The sequence below is a fragment of the Typopeltis vanoorti genome, chromosome 23 (genome assembly GCF_054136105.1).
Source record: "Typopeltis vanoorti isolate ZY-2024b chromosome 23, IOZ_Tvanoo_1.0, whole genome shotgun sequence".
In the NCBI taxonomy this organism is placed as follows: Eukaryota; Metazoa; Arthropoda; class Arachnida; order Uropygi; family Thelyphonidae; genus Typopeltis; species Typopeltis vanoorti.
Genome location: NC_143571.1, coordinates 7,248,454 through 7,263,237, shown reverse-complemented (window position 1 = coordinate 7,263,237; position 14,784 = coordinate 7,248,454). Strand labels below are relative to the sequence as shown.

At 36.7% G+C, this 14,784-nt stretch overlaps 1 protein-coding gene across 3 annotated transcripts in view; it reads right to left on the bottom strand.

Moving 5' to 3' along the window:
- LOC150093599 (NEDD4-like E3 ubiquitin-protein ligase WWP1) overlaps positions 1-14,784 on the bottom strand; it is a 356,729-nt gene that overhangs the window by 304,197 nt on the left and 37,748 nt on the right. For all 3 annotated transcript variants that reach the window (XM_090412558.1, XM_090412559.1, XM_090412560.1), the window contains one exon: positions 5,776-5,857. In XM_090412558.1, the coding sequence (XP_090268684.1) occupies positions 5,776-5,857 (82 nt within the window). The remainder of the gene's footprint in view (positions 1-5,775; positions 5,858-14,784) is intronic.

Below are 14,784 nucleotides of genomic sequence, written 5' to 3'. Positions count from 1 at the left end.
TATCATATCCTGTACACCCCCTTGAGGGTATATGTCAGGAATTTGATGATGATGATGATGATGATGAATACTGAAGATAAGGATATCCTAGATGTTTGGAATAATTACTTGGAAAGACTGTTAAACAAATCAAACAATGACAGAATCATACTAGAAAATTTTCAAGAGGAATGTAAAGAGGAGCACATATCAATACTTGAGGTAAAAAAAGCCATCAATAATTTTAAATGTGGAAAGGCAGCTGGATTAGATAATATCTGACCAGAAATGCTTAAGTATGGAGGCATAAAAGTTTTGCAGTGGCTACACTGCATAATTCAGAGGGCAGAATCCAATATTTGAAATTATCATTAGGTTGGCAATGTTTCAAAATTCAATCAGACAACTTCTCCACTTATTGTAGGCCTTAAATGGCTTGAAAAATATTTCACACTTGGTCTCTAGAGCAGGTTTTATGGTATGAAAAAAAAGCAACATATTCCACTGATGGCAAAAAAATAAAACAGAATAACCTTTTTTGTGAGAAAAAAAAAAAGTGGTTTATCAATGTTTATCTTCATCAGCAAAAAAAAAAGAAAAAGATTTGCTTAAAAGATAAATGATGATGAAAATATAATTTCTTCTGATGCAAAATATATTACATACGGCCTGGTTTGGCCGAATGGTTAGCATATCTGCTCTCCAGCCAAAAGGCTGTGAGTTTGAATCCCACTGTGGGCATGGATGTTTGTGTTTGTCTGTGAAAATGGTAGTGGTTGGTGGTGGATGGCGTTAGTGTAGTTGCCCTCCCTCGATGAGTCCTTGAACTCCTGGAAGTGTCAAGAAATTTTTTTTTTTTTAATAGTAATAGTAATTTATTGATTGCTAAAATATTTACACATACAATAGACATCTTGAGTGACATTGCAACTTATAATTTTATAGAGTTCAGCTCTAAGTGCTGCATTTTCTACATTGATTTCAACTGAAATGTTTAATAGTATTTTTTTCCCTCTATATTATGTATTTACAACATGTTCTTTTAATATTAACAATAATGATTAAACAGAATTTTTGAATACAGAATATACAGAATAATAATAATAATAATTGTTTTAATAGTAATAGTAATTTATTGATTGCTAAAATATTTACACATACAATAGACATCTTGAGTGACATTGCAACTTATAATTTTACAGAATTCAGCTCTAAGTGCTGCATTTTCTACATTGATTTCAACTAAAATTTTTAGTAGTATTTTTTACCTCTATATTATGTATTTATAACATATGTTCTTCTAATGTTAACAATGAAGATTATTCAGAATTTTTTGTATAATAATTTTTTTGTTTATATAATTTTTTAATTATAAAAATAATTTATTACATTATTTTTTCATGTTACATAAGAGTTTTATATTAATGATATTATCACATAATAATCAATATATTCAGTATCCTCTTTATAGTTGTATACTTTACTAACTGTTTCATTACATAATCTGCTTCTTTGGTTATAAAGATTACGTGTAGTTCAGTGAGGCGAGTTAATCGCACCTACTTCGAAGCTTGGGTTAGCTTTTGTGAAGAGAGTAGGATTTAGGCTGCACTATTTATGTTGTTGCTACTGTTTATTTCTTGGCAGGTTGTGGAGTTATGTGGGTATCTGATGTGATCTCACAAAAGAACTGTATGAATTGTTGAAGGGTGTAGGGACATAGAGAGTTGTTGTAGGTCATGTTATACGATATGTGTCTCTCTTGTTTTCATAGGTGATGTTGAAGTAATTCCTTGTTAATGTCATGTAGTGTTTCAGGTTTTTAATGCTCATGATTCTGTGTATTGCCATGTGCTTGTCGGATATTGGTTGTTGCATGTAAGGTGTCCAGATCACTGTTGACACGATTTTCCTGTGTAATGCTTCTAATTTTGTCAGGAGGCTGTTTGATGTGTTTGGATATACTGTTATTCCGTATTTGATTACGGATTCGCAGATATCGTGATATAGGAGTTTTTTTATGTTGGATGGAATAACGTCTTTAATTGAAAGAGTTTTGCTGCGATGATCCCGAGTTTGGTGTGTAGGTATTCTTTATGTTTTATCCATTTAAGTTGGGAAGCTATATAGAGACCGAGGTATTTTGCATGTGTTACAGGTTTGATTTCGGAACATTGGCAGGTATTTTTGTTGTTAATGCAGTATGTGTGACAGTGTATCGATAGAGATGCGGGGCATATGATTCTTGGGTTGTGTGTTATCAACATCTATGCTTTGGTGCGTTGATTAGAATAGCGTTTTGGTGGAAGTATGTTGTGATTTCATTTAGGTCTTGTTGTGCTTTGCAGAGAGCCGTGTTGATTGCTAGTAGTGCAGTGTCATCTGCGTACTGAAATATTTGACTTCTTATGGATATGTTATGAACATCATTAATATATATGTTGAATAGAGTGGATGATATATGGCACCTTGAGGTACACTGTATTTTATTTATATACCCCGACTGTGACATGTACCTATTTTTGTTACTTGTGTTCTGTTTGAGAGGTAGTTCTTGAACCATGTATGCAGCATTCCCCTTATACCTATTGAGTATAGTTTGGTGAGTAGTATGTCATGTTCAAGTGTATCAAATGCATTGGTTAGGTCAAGCAGTATAAGGACGACATACTTGTTTTTGTTGAGAGCTTTGTTTATTGTGTCGGCGATGTCTTCTAAGTGTTTTTTTATACTTCTTATGTTTGTGTGTACAATAGTGAAGTTGGTGCTTTTTTGCTTTCTAAAAGCCGTATTGATTTTGTGAGATGATGTTGTACTTCTGTAAATAGTTCTGTAGTCTGGTGTGTGTTATTTTTTCTAGAATTTTTGAGATGACTGGTAGTGCAGCTATTGGTCAGTATTTCTGAGTATCGTTTCTTTTGCCGTGTTTGTATATTGGCGTAATTACTGCAGTTTTTAGTTGTTGTGGAATAATGCCTGTGTCGAATATTATGTTCACGAGTTTCAAAAGTATTGGATTTATTTGTTCAAAGTGTGTTATAAGGTCTGTCAGTCTTATTTGCTGACTTTATGTCGGTAGTTTTTTGTTGATTGTTGGTAGTTTGTCTTTTTTGAGTTGTGTGATATTGTTTATGAAAGCATGGTTGAATGAGTCTGCTAGTTCCTCTTGGTTTGTGTCCTGACCGAAGCATTTTGCAATAAAATCTTGTGCTGAAATTTTATTTTTTCGAGTTACTAATTCGGTGAGTGTAGCCCATGTTTGCTTAATGTTGTCATTATATTCCATGAATTTTTGGAAGTAGTAGTAGTGTCTTTTTGCCCTACGAATTTTTATTGTTAGTTCATTTCTTGTGTTTTTGTATAAGGTTTGTAAATGTGTGTTATTGGGTGACTTTTTAAGTTTTTTCCATAGATTTTCTTTTACAGTAATACTATTTAGTATGTCGTCATTTATCCATGGATTGTTATCTGTTTGTCACCTTGTTTGTGTAGGCTTTGTTGCTTTTTTGTATATTTCTATGAACTTTAGTTGGAAATTCTCGTATAATGTTACAGGATCATTTATTTTAAGTAGGGAGTACCAGTCTGTACTTTTTACATGGTTATTGACAATGCTCTTTAGTATGATCGAGTTTTGTCGACTTTTGTGGTGGTGGGAGGGGGGGGTAGGTAACATAATAAAAGGAAGTTGAGACAAAGTAGTGATCGGCAATTTTGACGTTAATTACTGATGATGTATATGTATGGATGGGAACCCGCATGTTGATATCAATGCATGATTGTGTTAGTGAGTTATTGAGTATTTCTTCTCTTGTTGGGGAGTTAATGGTAGGGTTTATGTTGTACTGACTTAGTATATCAAGATATGTATTAGTGGTTGAAGAAGCATGGTCAAGAGTATTTATGTTAATGTCTCCTATTAGGATGAGTCTGTGTGTTGTATTGTATGGGGTTCGATGCCGCTTAGTAATGTTTCTAACTCGTGAAGAAAGCTGAGTGGATTATTATCTTGGGGGGGGGGGGGTCTGTATATTGTGTATTTGATACTATTGTGGCTATTTGCAATTTCCAAAATTAGTGTTTCCGCATGTTCGAAATGAGTCTGTTTTTCAGTCACATTGTATTTTTCTTTGATAAATGCCACCTCCTGTTTTGTTTGGTCTACAATAAGTTGTAGGTTTGGTAATTATTTATGTTGTATGCGTAAATTTCTGTGCCATTTATTGCAACGTTGGTCAGTATTAGCATCAATGTTTATCATGGTATAATTGAGATGTGTTATCAATGTAAGCCAGTGTTTTTTTATACTTCTTATGTTTGTGTGTACAATAGTGAAGTTGGTATTGGTTGGAAATGTTGTCTGACCATTTCTTCAAAGAGCCAAAGACCTTAAAGTTTATGCTGTCTGACTGGATATGAATCACCTATGTTTGAGATATCCATTATATCGTTTTTAAGTGATTTCTAATCTTGTTCTAAAGGATGTGAAAAGTTAGTGTTTTATATTGGTAGGCTGTGTAAGTAGGATTCATGTGTAATTATGTATACTCGAGTGTTTTCATTCTTTCTCATAAATATCTGTGAATTCTTAGTCCACACAAACTTGTAGTTTTTCTCTGTTTTTGCTTGATATAAAAGATTTTTGAAGTATGGAGTCCAGTGTTCCATTATATAGATTGGTGCTCGGAGTTTCTTATCGGTTAGGATCGTTGTTTTCTTGTTTGCTTGCTGAAAAAATGGAGTCTCTCAGACTTCTGTTGGTAAAACGAGCGATGATTGGTGGCGGTCTCTCTTTGTTTTTTGTGGGCCTCGGTTAATAGAGGTGATATCTGTGGTTGCGATTTGAATTCCAATTTTGCTACCGATAAGTTGCATTATGTTGCTTAAGTCTTCTGTATTTTCTTTTGTTATTCCCTCAATTTGCAGTTCTTTTTGTAGCATGTGCTCCATTTGACACTTGAGTGTGTTTACTTCTTTCCGCAATTCTTGATTTTCGCACTGGAGTGTTTCTTGCGTTTCTATCGCTACCATTAATTTTGTCTTTATTTCTCTCACGGTTCCTAACATTTCTTCAGAGGTCTCGTTATTGAACTGTATATGTAATGTTCATACTCCTCAAATTTTTTGTTGATTTGTTCCATGTGTGTATTTAGCAAGTCTTTCACTATGAGTTTAAATGAATCAAAGTTATCTGTAATTTTAAGATCAGGAAGTGGCTCACCTTGATGTGCGTCGTTACTTTTCTTTGGTGTCTGGTCTTTGTTCTTCATTTCCTCATGGCACTGTTGACATCTGCATTCGGTCCATTTCACGGCTCCTTTTGCTTTCCATGGCTTTCTGAGATCCCTGAACAGTGGAAGTGTTGTTTTTTGTTACATCCGGAAGAATGCGGCCCATCCCCTTCACCACTTAATGGTTTATTGCACTTGTAACAGCTCATTGTGCTTGACCTTCGCTGTCTTGGTGAACTTTTGACTTTCTTTCCTTTAGCGACTATAGTGCGACTTTAAAAATGGCGATGTCCTTTGTTCTTCATTGGCTGGTGACTGCAGTACACTCTATGAACTTCCAACATTGAAAATTTGAATATTCCTTATCCGATTTTGGTGATTTGAACGTCCCTGTCTTCAGCGTGACTAGTAGAATTAAATAGCAGCACTTTCAAATTAAAAACATGAGTTAAATAACACTTTAAACCCATAAAAGCAGGAGCAGTGATACAGCATATGTGCATATAATAATAATAATAATAATAATAATTTAACCATTTAGAAAACAATAATGCATACAACTCACCCTGATGGTAAGTCTTCTTTTTCTTCTTCACTTCCTAATAGGGTTGCTTGATTACATAATTGTATATTATCTGAAACAGAATCTATGAAACATTCTGGAATTAAAAGCAGGAAAAATACAAAAATTCTATTGAATCTCCAGTGTAAATTTACATCAAAAAAGCAATGCATAAACTTTTAAAAAGCTTCCTTTAACAATAACATCAAAAAATAAAAAAACTATTTCTACAGTTGGGGAAGAACTGTATATAAAAAAAAAAAAACAGCCAAAATCCAGTTTAAAACAAATGAAAAAATGAAAAAAAAGAAAGAAATTTTATGGGAGTGTCAAAACATGCACTTCATTCTAACTCATCTTATAATGGTCCAATTTATTCCCATTAATATTATAATACTGTGTTCAGCTAACAGAGTTCATAGTTAAAGAATGCAAAAACCTTCCCTCGATGAGTCTGTCGACTCCTTGGGGTTGCCCGAGATAATAATAATAATAATAATAATCACATCTTTGTGTCCAATTCAGACTTAATCCAAAGGTATATAGCTAGCAACTGGATATTAAGTAAAATGTGTGATATCGATAATATTCCACTTTCTGAAATTGAAGTAATGGTTAACTGAGAGCCTCAACTTTTTCTAGATGTTTCCTAAATTATTAGTTTTTTTTTTATGCATCTCCATGAAGTCAGAGATTAATCATGAGAGGCTTGCATTAACCATTATTCATAAAATATCTATCATACTTTTGCATGAATTTGTAACCAACAATGTGCTCGCAAATGCCTCTGGCAACCAATCTTCAGCACTTGTTAATCAAATTTTTACATAATTTCCAGGTTGGCCAGCCCCTTCTTCTCTTTCTTCTTGCCATATATTGAAAAACATCTTCTGTGTCAATCCTATACAACTGCTTTAATAATATATATAATTCTATCTATTCCATCTATCATCTAGCCTTTGTAACCAAGTTATAAAGGCTAGTTTAATCTTTCTTCATAGGGAGCATTCCAAAGACTTGCCAGAATCTTGATTACACACAGCTAGATCTATCACCATTGCTTCATTTCCAAGAAATACAGGTGACCAGATCAGTGTACATTCGTCCAGATGGTCCCATTCATCTTATAACGAGGAATGATAGCATCTCTATCCTTGCTTAGTATGTTCAATAACATCCAAGTAATCCAAATATGTCCATAATACCCCCCCCCTCCCAAACCCCTGGCCTGATCAACTTCCAAAAGTTCAATTGCATCATTGCAGCACATGCTTGTGATTTCTTCATTACCTTACACTTTGTTATATTAACTGGTAATCATGCTGCCAGTCTATTTAATCATCCTGCAGAATCTCCATTTCATTTTCTTTAACTATCACTTTAACCAGTTTCGCATCATCAGCAAACAACTGGGAATAGAATGACTGATGCAGAGGACATAGCGGAATTGTACAATGAACACCTTATTGGAATATTTCATCCTGGAAGAGTCAGTTTTAATACTAGAGGGATACGGCAGGTTCCAGGTTTAGAGGTACAGGAAGAGAGTGTGTTTCAAATACTCAGTACTGAGTATTTCAAATACTGGATGTCAGTAAAGCTGTGGGACTGGATGGTATTTCACCATGAGTTTTGAGAGAATGTGCTAGGGAACTGACAGTGCCTTTGACCTGGCTTTTCAATGAAAGTTTGGCTGCGCAAAAAGTGCCTATGGAATGGAAGGAAGGTAAGATAGTGCCATTGCATAAGGGTGGTAGCAGACTGGAAGTGTCTAATTATAGGCCAGTTTGCATGTCATCAGTAGTTGTTAAGATCTCGGAGAAAGTAGTGAGGAACCGTATACAGCATTGGGCAGATGAGGGTGGTGCTATCCGTGAGAGTCAACATGGATTTGTGAAGGGGCGCTCTTGTTTTAGCAATATGCTAGCCTTTTATAATAAAGTTACAAGAGCATTAGATGAGGGAAAGGCATATACTGCCATTTTCTTAGACTTAGCGAAAGCATTTGACAAGGTGCCACATGATAAGCTGATATTTAAGTTGCAGCACATGCGTCTGGATGTCAGATCAGTCAACTGGATTCAGGATTGGCTGTCCAATAGGTATCAGAGAGTTGTGTATGGTGGGACAGTTTCAAGAAAGCAGAGGGTTACAAGTGGAGTCCCACAGGGCTCGGTACTGGGACCTATATTGTTTAACCTTTATATCAATGACATTGTCAGTGAATTGCAAGGGGATATTCAGTTATTTGCAGATGATGCGAAGCTGGGAAGGATTATTAGTAATAGTGCAGATGTGATAGCCCTGCAAGGGGATTTGAATAAGCTAGATAGATGGGCAAATGAATGGGGGTGTCAAGTTTAATGCAGCAAAATGTAAGGTCTTGAGATTTGGGAAATATCGATGAGATGCTGCATACTCTATGGCAGGAGTTATACTGGAGGAAGTAGGGAAGACAACAGATCTGGGGTTGATGATTGATAGAAACCTGAAATTTAGAGGACATATTGCAAAGGTGGTGAAGGTAACACAGAGGATTGCTGCAATAATGAGAAGGACACTGACCTGCAAAGATAAAACAGTTATCATTCCGTTGTTTAATTCTCTGATCAGGCCACACTTAGACTATTGTGCTCAGATTTTGTCCCCAGGATTTGAAGGGAATAAATTAACTGTGGAAAGGATACAAAGGCGGTTAACAATTTTGGTTTAAGGACTGTACCATGTTAGTTATGAGGATCGGCTGATGGAATGTGGACTGCAGAGTTTGGTGGATAGAAGAGGGAGAGGTGATATGATTGAGACTTTTAAAATGTTGAGAGGTGGTTATAGGGTTGACACACTGGGGAGTTCTTTCGCTTGGTTGAACAACGGGAAGGAGTGATGACAAGAGTCCATCCCTGGAAGTTATGAAAGGAAACTGTTAGCAAGAGGGTGAGGAGTGGTTTCTTTGCATGGAGGGTGGTTGAACCATGGAATGCATTGCCTGATGGAGTGATGAGAGCAAGAACGGTCAATGAGTTTAAGGAGTGGCATGATAGACTTTGTGTTTCTCAAGGGGGGGACCTCCCCTTGACGAGTCTTGATAGACTTTATGTTTCTTAGAAAGGACCTCCCATGATGAGTCTTTTTCACTCCATGGAGGCCTGAATAATAATAATAATAATAATAAATAGTAATAATAACTGGATATTTCCCTTCCAGGCATTTCCTAAATCGCTGATACAAATTAAACAGCAGTAGCCAATGTAAGCACAGATTCCTGCAGTACACTATTAGTCACCCACTTTCTTCTGGATTCAACTTTCATATATATACTACTTTTGGATATTTGTCCATCATTTGTGCTCTTATTTATATTACCAGATTCATAACTATCTCCATTTGTTCCTACACATTTAACAGAGTTCCATGTGGTTTCTTGTTGAATACTTTAGGAGAGTTTGGCAGTATCACTGTATAGCCATTTTCTTTATCCAACTCAAGTGTCACAGTATTACAAAAAGAGAGTAAATTACTAAGGCAAGATCTACTCTTCAAGAAAAGATCCTGCCTTTTACCAACTTCTAATATTTTAACTGCCATTCCTGAGATACTAGTTAGTTTGTAATTTGCTGTCTCTGTCTTGGAGCCTCTATTATGTAACATAACTTGTCTTTTTTTTTCTTCTTTATCTTGGCACCCTACCTTAGTTGAGACTTAAATTAAAGCTTGGTCAGTAGAGGAGCACTTAATTCTTTTGCACATTCACATAATACACGAATCAGTATCAATCTCATCTCAATCTTGTATTTGGATTAAGATTCTGTAATGTCTAACAGGTATCCTAAAGCACCTCCAATTCATCTACCTCTATCCCACCATGGGCATGGATGTTTGTGATTGTCTGTGAAAATACTAGTGATGGTGGTCAGCGGTAGATGCGGTTGGTGTACAAGGTGGAGTGGCGGAGATGGAGAGCTGTAGAGTAAATGCCCTCCCTCGATGAATCTTTGGACTCCCTGCAGGTTTTATATAATAACAATAATAATAATAATAATAATATACATATCTCCCCAGCACTGCAATACGTCCACCCAAGCAAAGTGATCACTCAGTAAGTGAACTATTTAATCTACTTCTATGACTTTCCCACCATCAACACTAATTAAGCTTTTTACTTTTACTCACCATATAGTAAAAGAACTCTTGTAATTTGGCCTGGTTGGCATCCTCCCATAATTTGCTTTTGTCTTTCTTACCATAATGGCCACTCTTATTGCCTGTGCTTTGAATTGCTAATGAGCTTGCTATTACCTTCATCTTTATACATCCTCCACAAATTTTTATTTGCACCTGAAGTACTTTCAGGACTGGGGCAACTCATATATAGAAGCTGATGACTTCACATCACTTGCCTTAGTATTCCATAATGCAAATCACATATCCTTATGGGTATGTATAATGCTAAGCATTATGGGAAGGGTCACTACCCAGACCGGTTTCGACCTTTATTGAGGTCGAAATTAGTGCTCATCAGCGGGAGCCAGACCCAGAGGTGATACTAAGGTTGAAGTAATGCCGAAGTCATAAATATTTAAAATAAAGTACATAATTTCTTGGTATCTTTAATTTATAGTATAACAAGTGGAAAAACTACCAACAACTATCTTCAATCCAACATAATTTGACATACTTTTGGCAGACAGACCATTCTGTGGAAAAAAGAATTAATGAACATTAATATTACATTGTTACATTAAATATGTGAAACCTCAAAAGTCTAGTCTAGCACAGCATAGTATGGACACTAAACGCAGCATCCAGTGGGAATGAAGCCCATCTTCTCCATAGAAGTAGTTTTAAATATGAATACATTTTCAGAGAAAATTGTGAAGCACTTTACGTTGGCCTAATAGGATAACCCCCCGCCCCCAAAAAAAGTTTGGGAGATTCTCATTTTATGTAAACATTAAAAATTGTTTTAATATTATTTATTAATTTCTAGTTCATGGTAACATTTTTAATTGTAAACACCTGTTGTATCTATGTATGTACCTTGTATTCTTGCTCTTTGATTTGCTTGTTTCACACACTGATGATATACTGTTGTTTTCGCTATGAAATATCTATACTTTCATTAAAGTTAATTACTGTGGTTGTCATGTAATTTGTTGTTTACTGATTCAAGCTGTCTTCTTAGTTTATTTAATCACCTGCGCTATATTTAAAACATGTATTTCATGTTAACTGCAAATTCTGCATGTTTGGTAATCATCTAGGTCAAGACCATATGACTCCTCATTCAGTGGGAATGTGGCTACTTTGGTTCTCTAGTTCTCTGGTATTATCAGCAGTTAGTTTCAGCCCTCTTGAATTGGGACCCAGATAATTATCTCTTATTAGCAGTATAAATTCAATTTCCTTTCCTCCACATGACAGTTCATCCTTCCAATCCATGTTTCTGTACTTGAGGTCCCTAATAACTACTCATAATAATGCTTAATGATATAACACCAAGAGGAAAAAAAAAACACATTTATTAAGCTCACTAATATTTTGTTGGTTTTCTACCCAGCATCATCAGGGCACAATGATAACTGTGACAAGCACACAGCACTAAACTAAGCAATTGTTTCTACAATTACTTAGTTTACAATTCATTTGTAACTACAATTATAAATAAAAATAAATACTGTATATTTTTTCTTCATGTAATTCAGTGGAATAGGTTATACCGTTAAGCATTATTATGAATAATGAACAACACTTAAGCCTTTCTTTATGAATTACATAACTACTTACCCTGCACTTGTGCTAATTCGCTGATGCATGCTGTCAACATTCATCCCAGTATCTTTTGGCTTATAACAGAAAAAACCAACTACAGTGACTGATCAATTATCTAACTTTCAAATGAAAGAACCTACAGTTAACTGATCCTAGAATGGATCATCATGTCAACTGAAAGTTGATTTAGTCATTTAATGGTCAGATAACTGAGGGATTACTATATACATGTTTCTTCCTGTCTATCTCATAGTAGACAGCTCTGATGCACTTTCTTAATGCATAGCATTATACATGTCCACAAGAAGATGTGCTTTGCATTATGGGAGATACTAAGACAAGTAGTGATGAGAACTTGGAACTTGGTGGACCAAGCTTTGTTTGTTTTTTGTTTGCAAACTTTGTTTGCTTATACTTGGATAAAGGATTAAACTAAATTTATTATAGTCTAACCAAGCAGAGAAAAACTTCCAACATCTTTCTCTAAATCCAGAGTAATTTAATAATTAGGTGAGACACCTTTTGGCAACTTAATGGATAGTTGTATAGGTAAATATGACTTCTCCATTACTTCCACCTTAGTATCACCACCTCTGGGTCTGGCTTCCACTGATGAGACCTCAATAAAGGTCAAAACCGGTTGGAAGCTTGGGTGATGAATGGCAATGCTGTAGCCAATGAAATTTTAACTGAAGCTCGGCTGTTGCTGTTACTCCTCAGATGGGAAATGAGCGGCTCTACTCTGTGGTGGAGTGAGCCTGCCATGGGGTAGAGCCAACACTGAGAGTTCTCAGTGACAGGGTGAGCCTGTTACTGAGGGGAACAACGCTGGGTTTTTGGAGTTTGACCTGTACTTGAACATTCAATAAAGGTCGAAACCGGTCTGGGTAGTGGCCCTTCCCTTAATGCATAGCACTGTACGTATTATAATGCTATGCAAGGAGATGTGCAAAGATATGTGCAATTATAATGCCGTAGCACGTGGCGGTGAATTTGAGCTGTGCAGAAGAAAGTGATTTTTAATCGGTGAATAGTCGGTTTTTTTCCCGTTTTTCTATGTTTTTGAGTGCTGAATTGTTTCTCTGAATACGAGTGTACTTCAGTGGTTGTTTTTCGGAAGTTAGTTGCTGTCGCGATATAATATATGTTGGTACCGTCAGAATCGAACGCGTAACGGTGGAAGACAAAACGAAGCTAAGTTACTTTGTATTTAGTTATATTTCATTTTATTTAATTATATTAGTACTTAAATGTTCTGATGTTTGTACTTTTTTCCCCTCTTATTTATTAATTGAATAATTATTAAGGATTACGCTACTCGGCAGTAAGGAATGATGGTGGATTCAGCAGCAGTCGCAAGTGGCGTAACGCCAAGTCCTCTGCCATTTAAGAACTCAATTATTAGCAATATCATAAGGGACTTTGTGGCATGCAGTACTTGCGGCATGTATGCTTCTAAGGAATTACATATGTGGTTTGTTAAAGAGAGTGGAGAGCGTATGTGCGCAAAATGCAGGCAGTTGGAGGAAATAAGTACATTAGATATATCGATATCCGACTTTGTTGCTCCAGGAACGGAGAATGAATGTAGGAAGACGAGTAGTATGATAGGAGAGAATGAGAAAATAATGGTTGATAGTGTGGAAGGTGTGAGTGACTGTGGAAGTTTAGGAGATGGTTTTGTTTGGGAGAGTGAATTTAGATTAAGAGTGACTGACCTGCAGAGGGAGATAGATGAGTTGAAAGAGGAGGTGGAATGTCTAGTGAATGAGAGCAGAAGTATAAAAGATAAGATTAGGAGAATGGAAGAGATGAATGCAAGGCGAATCAGAGTAGGAGAGAGAGAGAGAATTTAAGGAGTATGAGTGAGAGGTATGGGGGTGCTAGAAGAGGAGAGATTGGAAACAGTAGAAGAGAGGGAATGAGAGAGAGGTATGGGAATGCTAGCAGACGAGAGGATGGAAACAGTAGGAGAGACGGAATGAGAGAGAGATATGGAAGTGCTAGAAGAGGAGAGAATGGAAACGGTAGGAGAGATGGAATGAGAGAGAGGTATGGGAATGCTAGAAGACGAGCGGATGGAAACAGTAGTAGGAGAGACAGAATGAGAGAGGGATATGGAAGTGCTAGAAGTGGAGAAAATGGAAACAGCAGGAGAGAGGGAATGAGAGAGATGTATGGGAGTGCTAGAAGAGGAGAGAATGGAAACAATAGGAGCGATGGAATGGTAAGAGTTATAATGTATGGTGACTCAATGATCCGTGGTGTTCAGGATAGGATGCATGAGGAGTGTTTGCCAGGAGGAACAATAGAAAGGGTGGCTATGGCAATTAAGAGAAGTGAAAGGGTGGATGAGATGATTGTGATGGTAGGAACGAATGACTTGAGTGGTAATGTAAGTCGGGCAGCGAGAGATATGAGATTTTTGCTTGAGACTGTACAGAAGAAGACAGAGAGAGGAAAAATAGTGTGCGTGTTGCCTAGGTATGATAATGATGAGCTGAGCAGAAGAGCAGTGATATTGAATGGCATAATAGCGAGAATGTGTGACAAGAGAGGACTGGTATATGTGGATGCTTGGAGTGCGTTTGAGGAAAGAGAGGAGTTGTTTGCGAGAGACCGTTTACATTTGAATGAGGAAGGACGTAGGCATCTGGAGAGATTGCTGTTCTGAACGAGTCAGTGTGTCCCAGGGAGGATGATAGCAGGGGTGGCCTCTTGTGGGAATGGATACTTGGGAGAAGGGAGACAATGTCAGGTAAGACTGAGCCCAGTGGAGTCTAGAAGGGATAATGCTGGGTATAGAAACAATGGCATTTATATGCTGTATACTAATGCCAGGAGTATCCGGAATAAGGGAGAGGAATTGGTGGCGCAGATAGCATCAGCCTGGCCAAAAATTATTGCGATCACTGAGACGTGGTTGACAGAAGAGGATATAAAAACAGGAATAGAAGTCGCTGGGTATAGCATTTTTCGCCAGGATAGGAGGGGAAAGCGTGGTGGTGGGGTGCTGCTTATGATAAGTGATGACCTATGTCCTCTAAGAGTGGAGAATTTGGAAGGCAGTGAGACAAATGATTTTGAGAGCATATGGTGTGAGGTAGAGGTAGGCAAGACAGGATATTTAGTGGGGTGTTGCTACAGACCCAGGAGCACAGAGGATGGGGACCAGGAGATGTTTAGACAGTTAAGTTTGGCAAGTGCAAGAAGAATGATTGTTATGGGAGATTTTAACTTCAG